At 35.5% G+C, this 23,527-nt stretch overlaps 1 protein-coding gene across 5 annotated transcripts in view; it reads right to left on the reverse strand.

Moving 5' to 3' along the window:
- Positions 1-1,731: 1,731 nt before the first annotated feature.
- Arhgef12 (Rho guanine nucleotide exchange factor 12) overlaps positions 1,732-23,527 on the reverse strand; it is a 149,006-nt gene continuing 127,210 nt past the window's right edge. For all 5 annotated transcript variants that reach the window (XM_076846264.2, XM_076846263.2, XM_076846262.2 and 2 more), the window contains 13 exons: positions 21,851-21,965; positions 19,505-19,605; positions 16,210-16,287; positions 14,784-14,859; positions 13,771-13,938; positions 12,891-12,978; positions 12,236-12,319; positions 12,015-12,094; positions 11,388-11,615; positions 8,632-9,099; positions 7,332-7,648; positions 6,237-6,306; positions 1,732-5,654 (listed from right to left, as the gene is read on the reverse strand). In XM_076846264.2, the coding sequence (XP_076702379.1) occupies positions 5,644-5,654; positions 6,237-6,306; positions 7,332-7,648; positions 8,632-9,099; positions 11,388-11,615; positions 12,015-12,094; positions 12,236-12,319; positions 12,891-12,978; positions 13,771-13,938; positions 14,784-14,859; positions 16,210-16,287; positions 19,505-19,605; positions 21,851-21,965 (1,884 nt within the window). In that variant the 3' untranslated portion in view covers positions 1,732-5,643. The remainder of the gene's footprint in view (positions 5,655-6,236; positions 6,307-7,331; positions 7,649-8,631; positions 9,100-11,387; positions 11,616-12,014; positions 12,095-12,235; positions 12,320-12,890; positions 12,979-13,770; positions 13,939-14,783; positions 14,860-16,209; positions 16,288-19,504; positions 19,606-21,850; positions 21,966-23,527) is intronic.

The raw sequence follows: 23,527 nt of genomic DNA on the forward strand, positions 1-23,527 counted from the left end.
ATCACTGCACTATGTATCATGCTATCTGCCTTTGATATTTAAAATAACAGGCTTGTCATAGTGGTGCAGGCTTGTAATCCCAGCTACTCAGAGGCTAAGGCTAGAGGATCACAAGTTTGAGGACTGTCTGGGCAACACAAGAAACCATCTCAATAAAAACAAAAACAAACAAAATAATAATAGTAATTTTTCCCCCCCTCTGGAAATACTTCTCCAAAAATTTAAATAAGATTACTAAGATAAACCCTAATTAGTATCTTTGATCACCACATGTGCAGACAGACCCAATCCTGTGGATCACGTGCACAAAGAGATTTATTTCAAAATGCTTGTAAATCCATCTTTATGCTACAGGTAGATCAAAAAGTACCCTCGTCAATGAGAGAAAAGGCTAGGAAAACAGCTCTATCTACCTTAATGCTTTCAAACCAAGACCTCTGCCAGTGCTTAAGGAATGATGATTTCTCACTAACATTAACAGGTGGAAACAAACATATTCCCTGACAGCTAAAATTGAGGGAGTGTTTTTAGTTAGCAAAAAGTATTATTGCTGACATTCCAGGGGTAGAGGGAGGGAAACACTTAAATCTAGCTATTTGTAATATTTCATCATAAAATATCAAGATGACATCAAATTTCATTAAAAGGCAACTTTTAAATACAGTTTAAAAATAAGAGTAGAGCCTCTTATCTTTGAAATTGGTATTAAACCTTTGGTAAAACTGTCATTTGGCTTGAAAGAGAGCAATAAAAAGTAGAAGTAACTGCTCAAATGCCAACAGTTTTATTTTCTCCACTCCATGAGAAGATGGCTGAGAGCAAACAGGAATGCTATATTGTTTGTTTTACCAAACACACACACACACATGCTTATAAACAGAACTAAGAGTAAAATAAGTTCATTTCTTACAGAGCTAAGAGTATAAATACTTAACTTAAATACTTAGCTTTTAACTCATCTTAATTTTTAATAGGTTTAAAAGATCTTACAAATTATTAAAATGGCATTTTTTGTTATGCTGCTTAGGTCTACCAGCCAAATGTGCCCCTAAATGCCTGAAAACTAAAATACTGTCTCAAAATAAGTCAAATTACAACTTTATTTACAAACCAAAATACAGAAAATACCAAAAGTCAGTGAGCTTTCTAAGTTGAAATGGCACCTTAAAAGCATAGAAAAACTGGTATGTTAGGAAGCTCAGCACTGGGGATAGGAATGATAATAAAGACATCATATTTTTTCATGTACGTAGTATTAAACTAGAGTTATCTTCAAGTAAACCATAAAAGCTGGCCCATTAATCCTACTGAATTGTACACTTAAAAATGGTAGAAATGGCAAATTTTACATTACATATATTTTACCAAAATTTTAAGAAATTAATAATGTAATATACCAAAACCCATGGGAATGTATACTTTAAAGGGAAAAACTGTATGATGTATGAATTATGTCTTAATAAATATATTTTTAAAACAGCAACAAAGCTGCCCCACTGCTAGGTGCCCTCTGTGCCATGCAGGGAAGGAAACCATGACCAGTGCTAGGGTAATCATTAGCATGGAAGTCCACGTTACAACCAGAGGAAACACGCTCCAACAAGTGGGAAGATGTATGAGAGTCACCGTCAATAAGATGAATTAGTTAAAGGCTCTTTGACTCCTTGACTTCTCTAAATAAATTGTATAAGGTAAATGAAGAATGTGTTTAAATAAAAAGTCACATACTGGTTCCTTTAAGCTTATTTAATATTTGAACTCTTATTTTCTATTTTCCCAAACCCCAGAAAACAGAAAGATTTTAGACGACCAATATTTTGTTCCAGAAACATACAGCCTTAACAGCTAGTTCATAAAAGAGCTATTTTACAAAGGTACATCTGGATAATTAGAACAATAAAGTCTTTTAGGCATTTCAAAATGTGATCAGTAAAAATACATGATTATTAATAAAGTTTTTAAAAGATATTTCCAGATTTTTTAAAAGCAATTTCTGTTAAAGAGTACATGATTGTATGGTGAACAAGGAAAATAAAATGTTCTAGTAGGAAGAGGCTTATTAAAAATAACCAACAATGTGCACGTTACAGTTACCATTTTTGCAGTACACCTGCTTAGCAGTTGGCACCTGGGAATGGCAGGGAGGCTTCCTTCTAGGAGGAACATTTTTTTTTTTCCTACTAATTTATTATCAAAACCCTCAGTTCCAGTGGGGAAGGCATAAGGTACAAGACAAAAGGAACTCTTCTTGAAGGAAGAATAATTTTGCAGATCACTCTGAAAAGGGTGCAGAAATGTCAGAAAAACATGATTTAAAAAACAAAAATTGTACTACTGGGGGGAGGGTAGGCTAGCCCACAGTTAGCTGCTATAATTCCTGCTAATTTTGTATTTTGAGGTCCTATGCACACAGTTCTCAATGGTGCCCTCTGTGACATGCAGGAAAGGAAACCATGACCAAAGCTCTAGTAGTTCCAAATAACATCATATCAACTTCAGAGAAGAGGACTTCCAGTGTGAGATACCAACACCTCAGGAAATGTGCCAAGTTTACTAACATCAAAGAAAAAAAAAGATGCGAGTAAAAGAAAACTCACAGGAAATGTAATTATTTTCTTTTAGCTTCTAAATAATTAAAAGAGGAAAAACAAAAGGCCTTTCTCCTGTATTACCACAGTCACTTCTTTCTCCCCCCAAAACAAACAAACAAACAAAAATTTTTAAAAGGGGATTCATCCTAATAGTCATTAGAAGTTGTTTTGTGGGAAAGAAAGCCAAAAATCTTAGGAAATCTACCTCCCATGCAATGTAAGATTACAATTTAGGTTCTAAAAGTCAACATAGCTCAGGAAGTTCAAGTTGGCTGATTTTAAATTACACAAAAACATATGGTCACGGCAATAATCTGATTTTAAATTATAGCACTTTGGGGGATTGCTGATTTGCCTTGATTAAGTCTATTCTCTGAAAAGGAAGGAGACCCTCCAAATGTAATTTGCCACTTAACAGTAAAAGAGCCAGTAAGCCCACAGGAGAGAACAGAGTATCAGTGCAGGTCACTTCCACAGCCAACATGTAACTTTCTGGCTTAGGGAAGGTTGTTGTCTGCCTCCATCATACTCCTCAGTACAACAGCAGATTCTAGTTATGTAACTTTGAGAAAAATTCTTTAATGGTAACCAATTTCACTCAAAGACAGGAGGAATATCTAATTCTATCTTCCCTGAAGGGGGACAGATATAATATGAAAGTCAAACAGATGTGATTATAATGGCCAGAATGAAATCAAAGTGTGGGAGGTAAGGTTAGGAAGGAGAAGGGAAGAAATTAGGATGGTAAGGTCAAAAGAACACTAAAAGTAGTAGGATGGATTTCAGAATTAACTTTATCTTGGGGCATGAATGTATTTCAAAGTACTAGAACTACAGTCAAAGTATGTTTCCAGTTAGCCCTGTTTAGCCAAGGAAAGGCTAAATTGCAAGAAAAGAGAAGTAAATAATTACTAAGAACAAAATACTGGCTGAACTAGAAGAGAAACCCAAACTTTGCTAACTTACAACCTTCTTGAGTGCTAAAGAATTATGTAATGACCCTGTAGTGTCTTTCTCCTGAAGGTTTTAGTGTCAAGTGGCTACAGGTTTAACCCTTTTTATTGGAAGTGACTACACTATTTCCAGCAGCACAATGTAACCATTTGGTTTCTACTTGCTTCTCCTAAGAGATACAGAAAAGTTCCAAATTCCAAGCTTCACTTATTTGTTAGCTTCTGCCTCATTTTCAATTTCATTCTGCGTTAAATCATACTTGGCCTATGACTTGAAATATAATTTCAATTTATAGATGAGGTACAAAGATCCAAGTTGATCTACCTAAAAACATAGATCAGTTTTGACAGGACAGAAACAGGAATCTGGATGCAGATAAATAAGCTTGTTAAGTTGTAGTGGTGTTTATAGAAGTAGTTGGGAATCCTCACCATTTGTGGTGAGAAAGCTTCTGTTTTTGAGGAAGGGGGCTGCAGCGAAGAAAAAAATTACATCCTGATTACCCACAGAGTTCAGAGGGCACTAGTGAAAGATGTGAACAATGAGTGAACTCCTTCTTTATTAACAGAATTTACAACTTTGACAAATTCATTTTAGTTGGCAAAATACTCCAGAAATACATTTACCTAATGTACAAAGAAAACCACAGAAAGCCAATATAAATGAAGGAGTTCTCAAGTTATAATTCTGACATATATATCCTCTGTAGGTGCTGCCAATACTGCTATTCATCCTAGAGCAGGCAGTTACCAACACTTTGCCTGCAGTATCCAGTGTATGCTCTGGTCTGCAATTCCTAAGGTCAGTCATGGCCCAGTATGGACAGAGTTGTGGCAGTGAGGTCAGAGGAAGTGATTCTGGAGCTGGTGTGAGCAGTTCTGCCTCCTCCACCACATCTTTTTCACTCCACCCTGGCTCTCCTCGTGACTCAAAGAGCCCTTTGGCACCATCAGTGCAAAAAATTAGAGTCAAACCTCCAGGTACTAATATTTTACTGGCCTTATAATCAGCAGTACCCGTGGCTTACGATAGCCATGGTTCAACTCAGTAGTGATTCATTTTAGATAACCTTCCCAAACTCTTTACCCACCCCCATCCCACCCTTCCTTAGCAACCCCCACCACCACTGAAGCATTTCCATTTATTTGTTCTTACTTCCTGCTTAATCTGCAGGAATAATTTTACAAGTGCCAAAGTCTAATGCAGAATTATAAAAATGAAACAATACCAAGAATAACAAATTTATAGTCAAGAAAATAAAAAATTTGCTTTCCTCTCCCTCCCAAATCCCAACCCGCATTAGAAAAGATGACAACAGAAGAGAATACACCCATTTTCAAGTGCCTGCTATTTAGTATGTTGAGGATTCCTGTTAATTGGGGGTATATTCCAGCTACAGAGAAGCAGTGCTTGCATTAAGGTAGGAGGAAGCCCACTACTCTGACCTCTGGGCAGCACATAGCTCACATCTTCTGCACATAGGGACCACCATGCCTTTGAGGTGACCCTCAGAAAATCAGCCTGCTGCACAGCAGAGAGTATGGAACACAATTAGTGAAGATGAGATGCTTTTCCTCCCTCTGCTTCATCTCCTCTCTACCCAACCTCCTAATACCCCATCCTGACCTTTTCACTTCAGGAGCAATTGATCCTTGGGTGTACTAAATACAAAGGGCCAGAACTCTCACTACTCATTTAAAATAAAACAAGGCAAATAAAAATTAAAATGTGCTTTCAAATACGGAATGAAGTCAAATAAATACATCTGATTTTCTTTTTCTTATGTCTAAGTACAATTTCATATCCTACACCCAAAGCTCTATACATTTGGTTTTTGTTCTGAATCAAAACGACTTTCCGACAGTGAGGAGAGGAGAGTGAGAGAATAGACGTTCCCTCACTGACAGACCAGTGCAGCTGCCAGACTGTGAAGAACTAGTCCTGCTCTGGGCACCTCAGGACATGGTTAATCCCAAGTGGTTCACAGGCAGATCCTCTGTCACACTCTCTCTGTGTCCACACTGGAACCAGGATGTGGTTGATACAAGGCCAATGCTCAAAATCCAACAACCTGCAGTCACCTCCAGGACACTCGGCTTTAACTTTTATCTGAGAAAACATAAAGATATGTGGAAACCTGCTTAAGAACAAATGAACACTGCAAAGAATACCATGAAATCTGTAGTCATGATTATACATTTGTTTCTGAATCAAAAAAGCATAAAAGCGTATCCAAAAGCATACAAGCAAATGAATATAAACTGCTGCACTGAACAGACCCAACCACAGTCAAGGGGAGACACTGTTCCTGTCAGAAGAGGCATGAAAGCACAGCAGGACCTGAGGAACAACCCTCCATACAAGGGAGTCACACCACCACATCTCACCCTGAATCTGTGATTTACCAGACCTCCCACAGCTCCACCTTCTGCTTTTGAAAAGGTGGAGAGAGAGAAGGAAGAGAGTATAGCATGGGAACTGACAACTGCAGTTCTTCTGCGAGAAGGAATAGCAGAGTCAGCAGACAAGAGCTTTTGCTTGATTTATGATGTTTAGAAACAAATGGTTGTTAAAGACAGAAAAGAAATGGAATCTCGGAAGGTTTTCATTTTAAAGAATAATAAATCATTTCATTCAATGTACTGTTCAGGCAGGATGATGCTAAAGTTGGGAACCCATAATTTCACATACCTGAGTGCTTGTCTGTGAGGGCTGATCCAGCCAGCCTTTGGCAAAGAATGGTATAACTTTCCTCCACCTTCTGTAAAACAAAACCACAGGTTTTTCATTTGGACATTATAAGAAAAACAAATTTTGTTAGCAGGGGCAAAAAGTAAATTTCCTTTTCCCATTTCTTCCTTGAATTAATAGCTTAAAACTTTCCCGTGTAAAATGAAAGCAGAGGGGGATACCCAGTAAAGGCAATTCTCCTATCACAGGAGTTACCCTGAAAATGGCCCCACCCCCGTGGCATAAACTATTATAAACAACTTGCCCACAGTGGTTTTCTAGCTATCTCATCTCATCAGCCATAGGATGCTATCACATATAATCATATGAAGAGGTGAAAAATCTATCATATGAAATTAAAAGAAAAGCTAAGGGAGACCAGTCTTCAGCTAAAAGGCTAAGAACACTTCAAATCTATCCCTAAAGCCTTCCAACTAAATGATGTCAGGAAAAAGCACGTGGGCTCTAGTAGTGTTGTCTACTAGGGGCCAACCTGAATAGGGTCCTATTCAACCTGAATAGGCCACACAAGTCTGTTTTGAAACAGTAATATCTTCAATTACTAGTTTTAAAGAATTGCATTCATGTTTAAGTTTCTGGATTACAGAAGCCACTGAAGCCAATTCTACCCATCCTGGCATCTGGGAAACTACCAACATTACTTAGTGAGTCACAGATAATTAACAGGTTACAGCAAGTCAGAGCATTTCCCTGCTGAGATTCACAACTGTGTAAGCACCACCCAGCTCAGCTTACTGTTACTGTCATCTGATGGAGGGCAGCCAGCTGCCCCAAGCACTTTAAGCTTCTTGAGAAACCCACACAAACCATAGTTATAGAACTATAACTTTTTCTATTCTTTTTGATTTGTCACAAAATAAACAGTATCGATCTTAGCTTTTTATCCATGCTTACTCATGAAAATGGTCAAAGAAAACATATGGTTTTAGAACCTGAAAAAGTTTATCAACATGAGCATTTCAGTCATTCCATACATCCTCTCTGCTAAATGTGTTTCTTATAATCAAGTCCTGTGGATGCTCAAGTGGGAAGTACCTTTAAGTGTTCAAGGTCAGCCTCTATCTTATGAATGTACTCCATGATCTGGCTTTGTGAATCTGTATAAGAGGAGGGGCTCTGGATCTCAAAACAGGAATCTTCCATAGTTCCCCAGCGCCGCTGGACCAGGAATTCTGGGGTGAATGGCGAACCTGCCCCATCAGAATGATCATTCTGGGGAGAATGCTGCTGATGGTGAGTGGAGTCCATAGAAGGGATGCCTGTCACAGGCTGCAGGGTAAACGAGGAAGCAACCTCCTCATCTGTGGAGCTCTCCTGCACCGTTTCATAGCCATCGAGGATCAAACAGTTTCCTATTGATGGAGTCAGAATAGTTAGATGAGATTAGCACTGCTATCAGGACATCAGAAAATAGAAAATAGAGATGGGGTTATATGCTGACAATCTGAAATGCTATTAACAAAGGGAAAAGCCATTAACACCCAAGCTTAGTTTTAAATCCATCAGAATTTTCTCGATTCAGATTAAAGCTAAACCTGGCAAGCTTTCAAGGTAACCTGTGAATAATTTCATATTAGTTGGCATTTAAAAAGTTTAGAGCTAGAAACTACAAAGTCCCTATATGATCTTGTCACCACCTCCCCTGCCAAATACCTCTCTTACTTGGTTTCTTACCGTTTTCTTCATGCCCTGTAAAAACTCCCTAAATACAAAAAGCCTGTTCCTGACATGCAGCTTTGACTCCTCTGCTCTCTGCGGGAACACTGCTCCCAGGTATCCACGTGGCTTTTCCCTCACTTCACTCAGGTACTACTTGACAGAGGTCCTCTTTCCAATCCCTATCTGCCTCATTACTCTATACCCCTGTATCCCAACATTTTTCTTTCTAATGCTTCTCACTATCTGACATCTACTTAATTGTTTTGTTTTTTTTTTTAACATTTAGTTTTTAGAAGTAGTTGGACACAACACCTTCATTCTATATATTTATTTCTATGTGGTGCTGTGGGTCAAACCCAGGGCCTCACACATGCTAGGTTAGCACTCTACTGCTGAGCCACAATCCCAGCCCTTAATTTGTTTTCTTATTTACCATTACTCTTTCCCATACTAGTACTCAAGCTTCATGAGGAGACTTTTTCTGCATTTTATATACTGTTGTATCTCTTAGCCCCTAGCATGAGGTCTGGTATAAGTAGATTCAGGAATTACTTACTGAATGAGGAATATGTACTACACACATGTAGACATATATGCAAACACAAATAACATTCATTCCAGCATACAAAACATTAACAATAATCAAAATCAAAGTTTAAATGTGAAAGAAACTTGCCTGAGATGCGTAAATTAACATCCTTCTCCTCCTTTTTAACTGCTCCATCACCTTCTGATGGATTATCATCACTATGTGCTTCACGGGCATCAAAAAAGTGCTCTCCACTCTCATCAAGACCCCCTTCTGGCTCTGTGGCAGGCATCTCTGGGGTCATAATCATGTGGTCCATTACTAAAATGTTACTTGCCTGGCTATCTTGGGATGCCAGTACCACTGAATCCCGTGGAGCAGAAGATTCAGTTGAAGTCCGTGGACTGTAACAAGCTGCAATGTCACCAGTTCCAGTTCTAAAGGGCATCTGTCCTTCACCAGGATAAGCCTTTGTATTTTCAGGGTTTTGGATTTCACTATCTGCCTGCACCCCCTGAGAGGTTATCCTGTAACTTGGGAAATGCTGCCAGTCTTCCTGAGTGTTCTTCTCAGTCAAACCTAGCTGCTGTACCAGCAACTGCTTCAACAGACCCACTAAAGATTTAGAATGGGGGAAAGAGGAAAAAAAAAAAGGAAAGCATATTTATAACCATAGCCTCAGACAGCCAGAATCAGTTAGCTGAGTTTCCAATCATCTCCAAATCTAAGTACCTTTTAATAACATGTTGCCAAAATACCCATTTTATATAATAACCTTAAAAAAAAAAAAAGCATCGTCTTCTACAAATGACTTAGCATTAAACTAGACTCAAGAAGAATTAAGCATCATGAATAGGGAGGTACTCCTCTTTAGGAAAAAACCCAAATACCAACACCATGTCTCTATTTTGCTTTCTATATAAGTGGATCAAAACTCAAAAGGTACTTAAGGATGTTGAAAGGCTGTCTAAACTAGACAAACAAACAAAAAAAGCTAAAATTTCTGATTTTTCCAGGAGAACACTATATACATAGGCATTATTTTTTCTAGTTTTATTAGCCACATAGAACATTTATCATTATTAATAATACAAAGAATCTCCCTACATGGTGAAGAAGAAAATAAAATTGCCCTGTAATAATTTAATTCCTATTTTTTGGTAGTAGTGTATCTAATTTCCAAAGATAAGAAGATATTAATCTGGTTTTTAAAAATTACCTTGCTAGCTGTATAGCTTCTATATGTTGTAGAAAATAAGAACCAATTAAACTATGAATGGACTAATAAATTTATGCTGAAGTCACTCGTACAATGACGGAGTTCTAGGGCAATGTTAGTCAAACTATCAGAGATCACCAAGACTAGAAGGGCGCATCAGTGCATACCTGTAATTTAGCAGTTAGGAGGCTGAGGCAAGAGGATGTAAGCTCAAAACCAGCCTCATCAAATTAAAGAGGCCCTAAGCAACTTAGTGAGACCCTGTCTCAAAATAAAAAATAAAACAGGCTGGAGATGTGGCTCAGTGGTTAAGTGCCCCTGGGCTCAATCTTTAGCTTTTAAATAACTTTAGATAATTCCCTACTTTCATCCTGGGCTTAATTTCTATCTTATGTTTCTTTAGGAAATTCGTTTCCACATGTGTCTGAGTGTCTAACCCTCTCTTCTGTCTTTCACTACATTCACTTCCTGAGAGGTATCATGAATTCTTATGGTGTTGACACTCAAATATCTCCCTGAAATGCCAACTTTATGCTAGTCACTTTCTCTTGAATGGTTTGCCATTCATCATCTAAATGTTGACATGACTTAAAATGGAGCCCATAATCTGTGCCAAATCATCAAGTGGGGCAAAAAGAGGTAGGGAAGGTGGTATTCTGACTAGAATATTGAAATTATCTTTACATTTTTGCTTTCCTTTGCCCTCACATCCAAGTAAGTCAAACGCTCCAAGTATTTAATGATTCCTGAACTTCATTTCTACTCCTAAAACCATTCTAGTCCAAACCCTTTCAGGTTCAAATCCAGACTACTATAATAACTTACTTAGTAAGCATATCACTCCAAGCCTCTTTCCCTTCAAATCCTTGTATGACTTTTAGCCCAATTAATCTTTTTTCATTTATACCCTAGTTTAAAAACCTCAAATGGTTCTCTACAGCTATACCAACTGTTCTTGGACTTTTCCCCACCTTATTACACCTGAGAGATGTATCTTCCTATTTGTAACAGTGATTCCCAACCAGTCCAGAGAGGGAATGGGGCAACTAATAGAGTGGGGTTTGTGTGTGGCAATAATCTGTGGTAGATAATATGATAATTTCCATGAGAAAGGTAGAAGAATATGTGTAGTTTGAAAAGGCTCTTAAAACATGGTAATATGCTATCCTTGAAGTATAGAGTGCCCAATTTGGTATTCAAAGTTCACAATGGCTGGGCTGAACAGCACATTTTTTATCTTTTCAACCTTTCCCATAGTCCTGTAACTTACAGCTTCTACCATAGGCCAGCTAGTCTGCTTACTGTCTCTGAACACTTGCACAGTTTCCTGCTGATGCTTTTGGTCTTACCAGTATTCTGGCTAAATGGCTTCTATTCTATGCACCTGCCTGAATCTTACCCATCCTTCAAGACAATAATCACTTCTTTCTTGTTCTCTAATGCCTTTCTCTGATCATTCTAACCCAAATCAATTCTGACATACCTGCATTGTTACTGTTTGAATGTTTCCTTAAAAAGGTACAGGTAGGGTGAGTAGGGGTTTCTATCATCTTTCCAATTAGACTGTAAATATCTTGAAGGGAAAAGTTTATACACCTTTGGATTCTTCCTAAATGGCTATTCAGTACATTATAGAATGCTGGTACTTTATAGGTATCTGCAGTAATTTATGAATAGAACTTACAATTCCTTAGTGCATCCAATGCCCATCGTTCTTCTGAGACAGGCAAGTGTGGATCTGGGATTGTTATTTGATAATTTTCTCCACTTTCCTTTAGTGTCCCATCTGTATGCTGTTCCTTTGCAAACTGTCTCTCAGTCACAAAAAGATCCTCTGATTTCCCAGAGATACTCAGTGAATGAGACTGAGGTTTTGATGATATTAAGGGAGACTCTAATCCCAAATCTCTGTCTGTTTAGTGGAACAGAAAAGGTAGAGTATATTTCAACAAAAAGTTTAACTTTTAACATGAAGCATTCAGAAAATACTTAGAAAAAAACAGCACATATGTTACAAAGCATCAAGTAAAATACACAACACGTAAAGCAATGTTATACTGGCACACAGAAAGTTTACAAGTTGAGTTTGTTAAATTGTATAGCTGATGCCAGCACCTGCGTAAACCAAAAGTTTCAAACTTTCTTTAGGTAATTTCAATAGGTAATAGGCTACATTTGTTCATTCTTATCAGTTTTTGTGTTTGATGGTGCTGAGGACTGAACCCAGAGCCTCATGCATGCTAGACAAGCATTCTACCACTTAGCTAGCTACATCCCCAGCCCCCATTCTTATCCTAAGAGATAAGTTTACCTGGACTTTGTAGACCAGTGACTGAAATGCCATGCTGTTCTACTTTTAATTTTGGTGGTTCTTCTTCATCATTGTCTCCTCTGTAGGAAGAAAACAACAACAACAATCTTTCAGCTTCATGAGGTACCTAAACATCACTGCAAACAAATATAAGAATTACCCATCTCTTTTCTAACCAAAACTACAAAATAAGTCCTATTACAACACCAAGGAACACTTACTCGCAAGCTGGTGACTGTAATGGAATTGGCTTTGTGGATTGCTCCTTCACTGATGCAGCCATTCGACAGATTAGGTCCTGCCAGCTTCGCGAAGTTTGAAAGAAATCCAAAATACAAGAAGCAAAAGAAAAAAGAAATACACTCAGAAAGCAAAAATAAAAGTGAAACAAAAACCAAACTGACCGAACCAAAAACTCCCCACTCTGCCAGAAACTATTATTCTGGCAACACATTATTAAGTTAAGATTCCAAAATCACCCTCGAAAGAAAATTCTAACAACATGGGCATATTACCCAGTAAAACAATTCACTTGATACTTCTGAGAAATTTTTCTTTAGAAAATTTACTTGTAATAGAACAGAATCAAAAGACATCAATGTTAAAAGGAACAAGTTCTTAGAGGAATGTTTCTAAGAGAATATAGAGAGCTGGGGATATAGCTAAGTTGGTAGAGTGTTTGCCTTGCATTCAAAAGGCCCTGGGTTCAATCCCCAGTACCACATTGAAAAAAAAAAAAAGAATACAGAAGAAGTGCTTAGTTTCAATATAGGTTTTGGTTTATAAAGTCTATTATAAAAACAAGTTCATGGAATATTATCCTTGGGATAATAAAAAAATGTTAATTAGAACAAAGAAGCTAAATCTAATACATACACAGTCTTTTCAGAGACTGTCTGTGCCACCAATTCATAAATTTGGGCTCCGTTGTCTGACATGGAGATGACAAATAAAGCTTTGTTGTCTGGAAAAGAACAAGACAAAACTTATTTACTAATATGATCTAGAGAGTTCATAAGGGATATTTCTAGGGTCTTAATTTAGATAAAGATTGAATATGCTCACACTGCAAAAATTCATCATGCTGTACATTTTAATTATGAGCAACTTACTGTATGTTTTACTATATATGCTTCACTTCAATAGAACAAAGATTATAAAAATTAACACTAAATTCCACAGTAGTTAGAAAAAGATGTCAAAATCTAAATTACTAAACTGAATGCTATTATTCTTTTGCATTTATTCTGAACTGCCCCTTTGGTAAGTTGTCAATAACATTCAGTGAGTATTGAGAAAAAAGATATAATAAATTTACTTTGCCTTCATATAACTAACAAGTTTTGAAAAGGATCATTGTAATACAGTTAAAATACAACTTGCCAACTTAAACTGGCTTTAATAAACCCAAACTACACACACCTCTTCAGTTATCAAAAAACATACCACTCTAATGAGAGTCTTCTCATTGGGATTACCTCTCAATGCACTATCTTCATTGGCATTTATCAATGATTTAAACACAGAATAAAGATCAAAATAACTGCAAAAAATTTTCTAAATGCAGAAATCACTCAGAGAATCTAGGCATCCCAAGTAATTTGGGGGTATAAACTTTAAATTTCCTTTCTAAACAGTAAATAAACTGCATTTCATTTGCCTAAGAATAGCCAATTGTGCTATTTAAACAACAGTGACTATTGAAGCAACTTCACAATTAATCTGGAGGTTACTATCCTTTGGTGGACATACTCACCTGTTGCCACTTGTCGAACCAACACTGTATTCAACTTAATGACAGGACTAAACGTGTGTTTGCTATCAGCTGTAGATGCCAGAATCTTACTATGACACCTTAACACCAGCCTATCATCCTGTTTTTGTAACAAAACAAGAATGTCCTCCAGCAGCAATGTGTACAGATCTAGAATAAAGATGTAGAAAGGTAATAAGTACAGAAACTGAGATATGTTTAATAAACTTTAAAAGAATGTCACAGAGAAATTTTTTTTTTCTCCATACTGGGGATTGAACCCAGGGGTGCTTAACCACTGAGTCACATCCTTAGCTCTTTTAAAATATTTTATTAGAGGCAGGGTCTTGCTGAGTTGCTAAGTGCCTCACTAAGTTGCTAAGACCGACTTTGAACTTGCAATCCTCCTGCCTCAGCCTCCTAAAGCCACTGGGATTATAAGTGCGCACCTCTGTACCTGGTTGAGAAATTTTATTTCTGATAAAGCTAATAAATTTGAAAATTGACATTGGTATTCCTTCCTCCCTCCCTCTCTTCCTTCCTTTCTCTCTGTGCTGGGGATCAACCAAGGGCCTTACTCATGCTAGGTAACCATTCTGTCACTGAACAATATCCCCAGCCCTATAATTTCTTTCTTTCTTTTTTTTTTTAATTTTTATTGTATTTTACCAAAGTGAGTCTGTAACCAATAAGAACTAAAGAACAATATTCTCTCACCACATATAATTTGAGAGGTAATGGTCTAAAAAAAAGCTGATTATAAAGATTCATTAGAATACAATAATGATGGAAATGGGACTGAATCATGAAAAAGTTTTCTGCTGCATTCCTAAATGAATATTTCACACACACACATATATAACAAATAACACAAATCGAAGTCCTCTAAATAGCATTGCTAACTCTCTTAAGGGAAAATTGTAAATGGTTCTTTCTTCTTCCCTTTGGTAAAATGAAATTCTTATTCTTTTCCTTTTTCCACTCTTCTCAAAACTGACAGATAATATCAGACTCACCAATACTTTTGTCTCTATTCACCTTCCAAACCAATGGTCCTTCATGAATCATCTTCCTTTTTGTTAAATCCAAATTCTGCCAAAGTAAAGAGAGTTACACGCAAATTATTTCCAAGCACTCAATGAGAAGGTATTCTGTATAATTTAGTTTCTTTTCAAAACATTCTTAATATAATGAATACCATTTACATTCAACTATTATTATGCTCTCTGTCTTGAAAATGGAATAGTTTACATTACAGTAACCTGCATCTCTCTCTCTCTCTCTCTCCCTCCCCTGCACCCTCTGTGTGTGTGTGTGTGTGTGTGTGTGTGTGTGTGCGTATGTGTGTCCCCACTGTGCAAAACAATTTAAAGTATAATTTTAAAAAACTTTAAAAAAAATTAACCTACATAAAATCTCTTAAATAGGAAAGGCATCTTGGAGAAAAACATTCAAGAGTATTATCTTTCAACTCTCACTCCAAAGAGATAATAGCTTATGATAACAAAATTAAAAGCAGTAAACCAACTCATTCCCAATCCATCTCTTAACTGCAATAACTGGATGAGGGTAATGTACATGCTTATCTATAAGAGGCTTCTGAGTTCAAAGGTTCTAATTGCAAATAAAGCTTTAAGGCACAGCATTCACCATGAAAAGTCCAAGTAGTATTATTCATGCTTACTCTAAAATCAGTAGCTTTTTAGTAAGAGAATCATTTTTTAGCATTAGAAGCTCTCGGAAAATCTTTTTGGAAGTCAATGGAATAAGTACATTAGCATGCTTCTTGATAAACTGTTACATGTGACACAGAAATCTATTTTAAATAGTCACCAAACGAATCTGCCAAAACAACCACTTAATGAAATGGTATAAAAAAGACTCATCGCGCCTAAAAAGTTTATTAGTATAAAAGTCCACATACAAGTGGTGCAATTAGAAAATACTATTATTCCTGCAATGGTTTCAAGTTTTTATGTTTTTCAAGAGCTTCACAGAAAAATAATTAAGTTATTCTGCTTTACTCAATGATCTGGAAAGTTCTTGTAGTAAACAAGCTACAGAACATAATAAAATGGGCCAGGGATGTAGCTCAATGGTGAGTGATTGCCTAGCATGTGCCCAGCACCATTATAAATAAATAAATAAATAGTGTTTTTTTTAAAGAGAAAGAATACAGTAATATTACTAATAATTAGTGTTCCTTAGTCTCCTGACAATTCCTGTCATGTAAAATTATAGTTTTTCACAAAATGGTCTAAAGACAAAAATAATTCTTATACAGATAAGACATTTAAAAGGCAGAATAAAATCATAAATAAAGATAATCTATGATATAGAACTCCTTCAAGTGATGAATATTCCCACTAAGATGTTAATTACCTGCCAGGTCTTTAGTACATTCTATTTTATTTTTAAAATTATGATTAGACCATCTCTCACCCTGAGCTCTTCAACATTTGGGTACTCTGATAACTTCAGATTGGAGGTATCAAGGCGACGCTGATAATCTTCTAAGCGCTGAAAATCAGGATGGAGCCAAGGTTACTGCTTTGGTCATCAATGACCTCTCTGTTTCCATACCAAGCGGACATAATTAATCTGTGTTGAACTGAGCTCACTGCAACACTAGACATAACTAACAACCATTCTTTCTTAAAACACCTCTTTGGCTTTAGCATTATTATACTCTATTAACATAACACATACCATTTATATTCAACTATTATTAACACTCTCTGTCTTGAAAGTGTAATAAAGTTTATGTTCAAATAACCTGCATAAAATTTCTTAAATACGAAAGGCATTTGGCAGAAAAACATTCAGGAGTAGTTTTCCTTCCTCCTCCTTGCCTGTCCCTTCTCAATCTTCTTTTCAAACTCATTGGCCTTTAACTACCTTATACTTCTGAATATGTAAATCATACAGATAGTACAAATTTCTGAAGGTTAGTATGGCAAACAACCCTGTTCTTTTGCCCTCTCTCTATTCCCAATTGTCTCTAAAGAAAGCACTAATACCTATTTCTTGGATGGTCATTAAGAAAAATCCTATTCAAAGAGAATATATGTATATACAACCGTGTGTGTTATGTGTGTATACACACGCTTTTAAGATGTGGTAGTATAATATATTCACACATCTATTTTTCTGGTATTCTTCATTCAATTGGCAGATTAATATATGTATTTCGTGTGTGTGTATTAGAAGGGGTAGGTGATAGGAAATATATTTTGGAGATTGTTCCATATTAGCACATATATAGAGAGAAGTCTCGTGTTTTTTCAAAGACTATGTATAAGATTTAACTGAATGAACTATAATTTAACCACCTCTTACTAACAGGCATTTTGATGACTACCAGTCTTCTCTAATAACAAATAATACTGTAACAGAAAGACCTTAAACATATGCCTTTGTACACTTGTGCATATATATCTTCAGGATAAATTTTCAGATAAAAACACTGAATCAAAGATTATGTGCATTTTGAAATTTCCAAATACACAGAAAAGTTTGAAATTGTGTCATGCATACCTGCATACCCACTATCTACATTCCACAATTAACATTTGTTTTATCACATATTTATCTATCAATTCTTCCTGTATCTATCAAATCAATCCATTTTGTCTTTTGGATGCATTTCAAAATCATAGATCTAAGTATACACCTCCCCTAAATACTGCAGCATGCATTTCATAAACAGAAGTTCAATATCTGTGTAGAGTTCTTTAAGTAAAATTTAATAAGGTGAAGTGCACATATTTTAAGTGTATCTTTACATAATATTTGATAAATGCATATACCCATGCAATTCAAACTCCTATCAAGATATGAAATATTACCATCACCCCAGAAAGTTTCCTTCTACTTCTTCCCAGTTAACCTTCACATTCCCATATTTCTGATGTTTTTCCTACCATAGATTAATTTGGCCTCTTAGAAGTTTATATAAATAGTTATTTATATATAAGAATTCCTTTGTGTCTGGTTTCTTTCCAATCAACATAATGTGAGATTCACTCCTTTTTATCCCCTGGCAGTATTCTATTTTATGACTACACCACAGTTGGTTTATCCACTCTCCATCTGATGAATTCTTAGTTGTTATGAATAAAGCTGCCATAAACATTCCGGTAAGACTGTTCGTAGGCATACACCTTCATTTCTCTTGAAATGGGTCAAAGGGTATGTGCATTTAATTTAGATAAATATTGCCAAATTTCCCTTAGGTTTTATCTTTTTACCCTCCAAACAATACATTAGAAAGTACCTACACTGTTGTTCTACAGTCTCACCAACAAAGCTGTCACCATATTTAGCTCCTAAGATATTACACTCATTTCCATGGGTTCAATTAGCCTCTGTATATTCACAATTTGAAAATTTATCTTCAGTATAGTCCTCTTAAAGGTGGACCCACATAGATAACTAATTACTGCATCTCTCCACCTCCTCAGATCTATCTCCACTCCTCCTGACCATCCACATATGCAAGCCAGAAACCTGTGTTTATTCTTGACATAGCCTCTCCTCAAATCTTTCTCTGAATCAATCACCAAATCCTGCCAATTTCATCTCCTAAATATTCCTCCAATTCCTGTCTCTAAGCCACCATCAGTTATTCTGGACTATGGTCAGACCCCTAACTTGTATCTCTCATTTAAAACTTACCTCTTTCAACCCACTTTCCACATAGGAGTATGAATGAAACCTCCCAGTAAAAATCTACACACCTCCAGGGTCTTCATGTCTATAATAAATTCCTATTGTTCTTGGAATAAAAATCAAAGTCTTTAACATGGTTGAAAGAACCCTCTGTTGTTTGCCTCTGGCCTACCTTACCTCATTTTATAGCACTCACTACTTTATAGGCACAATCCATATTGATCTAACTGTTGTTACTCAAACAGACTGGACTTGCTTTGTATGTCACACATATTGTTTGCTCTCTATACCTGTAGGTTGTCCCTTTCCATGTTGTTTTGACTCATTTCTACTCATCCTTCCAAACTTGTTTCAAACTTCAATTCTTCTAGGGAACTTTTTCTGAAAGTCATTCTAACATCTCAAAACAAGGTTAGGCCTCCTAGTGAGATACTTACTGATAGTATCCTTAAATTCTCCTTCATACAGTTACCAATACTGACTCAAAATGCTTGTACTATAATCTGTTAAATGCCTTTTGATTCTACTAGATAAAAGTTCAATGTGGAGAGTTATTGTGCTCAATTTCTTAATCCCTCTAGACTTGCTCCCAGCCTACAGTGTATGTTCCATAGAATAGAACAATGAATAAACAAACAGAAAGAGATGTTCAAAAGAGTCAAATACAACTCTGATATAACAAGTTGATCTGAACTTCTGGGAGTGATGGCACATGCCTCTAATCCCAGTGACTCAGGAGGCTGAGAAAGAAAAATTACAAGTTTGAGGCCAGCCTCAGCAACACTGGAAGATCCTTGGCAAATTAGCAAGACTATGTCTCAAAATAAAAAATTTAAAAAATGCTTGGGATGTAGCTCAGTGGTAAAACACTCCTGGGTTCAATCTCTAGTACTTTAAAAAAAAAAAAAAAATCTGTACTCACATACTACATGTATAGATGTAAAGCTAACAAATGTCCTTGCCCATCAATCATGTAATGATAATTTCAATTATTTCACAGATTCTAGGTAATGTGAATTTAATATTCTTTCAATGCCATCCTTATCTTCTTGCTTTTCCTTTTTACCTGTTTGTTTTCTGCCTCCTTGACAGCCTGATTTACATAATTTAAGATCTGACGACAGTGATCAGCAGCTTTCTTCACCTTCTCTCTTTCCATTGGCCATTCTAAATATGGAGAAGAAATTCGGAATGTAAAATAGGAAAAATTAAAAAAAGAAAAAAATATATAAATATATACATGAGATTTCATCTTATTTCAACAGTTCATAAGAACATACTAAGACCCTAAATATTTTTATGCTAGGTTAAAATGTATGGCAGAATCTCAATTTGGATAGTCTTTGAATAGGTGAGAACTCTGATAACAATACTTTATTTATTTTTATTGTGACCAAGAATTTTTTTATTTGAAGTTTTCTAACAAAAAACTAGATATATTCAGATGAAAAATTTTACAGTATTGAAATAATTTATTATTTTAACCTGGTTCAAGAATTACTACATATCAACATACATAGTGTAAAAAATACAGCCTAAACAAATTGTATATTTAACTCATTATTTAAAACCCTTTTTGATAAAGAAATCAGAATCTATTTCTTAAATAGTTTTCTTTATTGTACTCTCTCAAATTTATAAATATAGGCTTGCAAGTGGCATACAATTTGGATTTTTTTTAAATAGAGCTTTATGATTGTAATAGTAGTTGGGTTCATCCCAAAAAACTCATACATGCATGAAGTCAATTTCAGTTCATGATCCCCCTTCCTCCACCCTTTTCCCTTCTGTTCCTTCCCCATCTGCCTCTACTACACTAGACTTCCTTTAGATTTTCTATTAATTAATGCATTTGACTGGTTCCTTATATAATCTTATCCTTCCCTCCCCATTTCCTTTATTTTACTCTAGCTTCCGCATATGAGATAAAACATTCCACCTTTAAGTTTCTGAATTTGGCTTATTTCACTTGGCTCGATATTCTCCATTTCCATCCATTTACCAGTGAACACCATGATATCATTCTTTTTAAGAATGAATAGAACTTCTGAATAGAACTTCATCATATATATATATATATATATATATATATATATATATATATATACATACATACACACACACCATAATTTCTTAATCCATTCATCTATTGATGGGTTCAACTGGGTAAATTCCATAATTTGGGTATTGTGAATTGTGCTGCTATAAACATTGATGTGGCTATGTTGCTTTATATAGTATGCCAATTTTAGATCTTTTGGGAAAACACTTGATGTCAGTACTTTAAAACATAAGTTTTCATCTTTAAAAAGAAACCATAATATAGAACCCTAAATTCAGAAATTATGTATTACATAAAATATAATGATCACAATATTACACACTACAGGGGGAAGGTCTCAACTCACTTTGTAAGCTATATAAACAGGACCCTCTTTTCCCCCTGGAATTTCATAGTGCAGAGCCTATATAATTATGTCCAGTGGCCCTGTTAAAGCAATATATTTTAAGTAACACAACTCAAAAAAATTCCAAAACAAGTTTCTTTGAATTTGAGATTATATCTAAAGAAAGAAAATCAATTACAATGTTTATATCATTAAAATAGAAGATAAAGTTCACCAAAATGTGCTGAGGCTTCATTTTGCCTAAGGGATACCAAAATCAGAACATTCAGAATTATAGTCCTCTAAACAATGGTCCAGCTATACTGAACAGATATAATAAGGTATAAAAATTAACGGGTACGAATGTTTCTCAATTATGCAAATTCTCAGATATAGAAATAGGAATTAGATTGCACAAATATTAATTTAAAAAAGTATAAGAGCCTAAAGCTAAACTGAGAAACTCAGATTCACTTCATGTTTCAAAACAGGAGCTGGAATGATAGCACATTGGTTTAACTTAGTAGAACTACATATATAGATACAAAATATCTCTTCAACCCAATATAGATGTTCTTCAAACAAATATATATGCTCGAATGAGGATAGACAAACTTTTTCTATAAACAATCAGATAATTGTTTTATACTTTACAGACTAAATGGCCTCTCTTGCAACTAGTCAACACTGCTATTGCAATATAAAAGCTGGCAGAGACAGTATATAAACAGATAGGTAAGCCTGTGTTTAATAAAACTTTATTTGTAAAAATAGGCAGTGTGCCTGATTTGGACCATAATCCCCACAGTTTGCCAAACTCTCATTATAGCTACTAATGGATACATTAAATCCAACAGTCTAAAGAAGACTGGATTAGATTTTTTTTTTTTTAGAAAATCCAACTCCAAGCATCAGGATGCTGTGAGAGATTACATAGCAGAACATATTCTTTTTCTTTCTTTCTTTTTTTTGTTGTTGTTCTTGGCTTTTTTTTTTTTTTCTTTATTTCAGGGAGAATGCTGTACCTGTGTATTTGGCAATGTTATCCAAAAGAAGTGGGTATTTAGTAAGCCTCTGCATTTGGGTGGGAATGATATCTTTCAGCTGAAGACGACGACAAAGTGGATTACTCTCAGCATCCTAAAATTAAAAGAAATAAATGAATATATACTCTTATTAGGCAGTACATTGTACCACATAAGTACCTATAACATTCTGGTTATTAAATCAAGACAAAAAATAAAAAGACACATCATTGCCACACTACGATTCTGCTTTCTCCTCTAATCTCACATAGGGGAAAGAAAGCCTGTTATCAATGGTTTCTGCTATCTGTTTAAGCACTAACTGACAGCATCCACAATCAACTAACAATTACCTTCCTGTGTTAAAACTGCTTTATGTTCACCTATTCAAAAGATGTAAGTACACTTTCCTGACTGTCATTCCTATTAAAAGTTGGTTAACTTCTTTGTTATCTGCCATTCCAAGTAGACACAATGGATCACCAGTCTGGACATGCCAGCTTATCTATATCAGAAGTCTACAAACATTCAGTAACGTGCCAGTTAGTAAATATTTAGGTTTTGAAGGTCAGTCTCTCTTAAAATTACTTGACTCTGCTGTTTTAGCAAAAAAAGCAGCCACAGACAATTTATAAATGAAAGAACATTCCTTTATGTAGTACAACAACAACAAAAATAAAATCTTTAAGATGGACTCCAAGATTTCCACATTTTGGTGGACACACTCTGCATAATCCCATCCCACTGAGTGGATGAAATCCATGAATAAAGAGGTATATCATTCCTATGATTAGCTTACTATCAGTTGCCTGTGAGTTAATCACAAAGGAGATTACCCCCAGGTGGGTCTGACTTAATCAGAAAAGACTTGAAAAGAAACCTGGGTCAGAGATCTCCATTCCTAATAGTCTGGAAAAAAACAAACATCTATCTGTAGCTGTAAACTGGGGATCATATGACAAAGAGAAACATTCTATAGGAGACTGCTCCCTAGCCAACAACTAATAGGAAGGCAAGGACCTCAGTTATTCATTTTTAAGGAAATGAATTCGAACAACCAGTGAGCTTAGAAGAGATTCCCAAGTCTTAGATGAGAACTGTGGCTCTAGCTAACATTTTGATTTCAGATGGTAAAACCCTGAAAACAGGATCTAGCTAAATTGTGGTCATATTCCTAAACAACAAAAGCTGTGAGACAATAAATTTGCATTAAGTGGTCACTTAATGCATATTATACAATACAAAATAAATACAACTGTGTTCCAATTAAACTTTATTTTTAAAAATAGGCACAAGGCTGGATAATTTACCTATGGGCTGTAGTTATCAACTCTTATCTATACCAATGTAAACACCTACCCCAGTGTGTATGACTGCTGTTACAGTCTTCCTTGGATCTGATATAAGCCCATTTTAATGTTTTAACAATATTCTTTTAATAATATATATATGGATGAATTCCTGATAAAATCTCTATGGTAATGTGGATTTCTACATCAAGTATTTTAATCCTGACATATATTTTTTTTTTGTTCATCATTCCAAAATCATTTTTATGCTTCAAATAATTGAAGAGATTAATACTGTTATTTTAAATGTTAAAAAAAATGTAATCCTGTAAAAGACAGTCTAAGTCAGGATTCTCCAAGTTTATTTGGTAATTGTTAAAAACTTGCA

The sequence above is a fragment of the Callospermophilus lateralis genome, chromosome 2 (assembly GCF_048772815.1).
Source record: "Callospermophilus lateralis isolate mCalLat2 chromosome 2, mCalLat2.hap1, whole genome shotgun sequence".
Lineage (NCBI taxonomy): Eukaryota > Metazoa > Chordata > Mammalia > Rodentia > Sciuridae > Callospermophilus > Callospermophilus lateralis.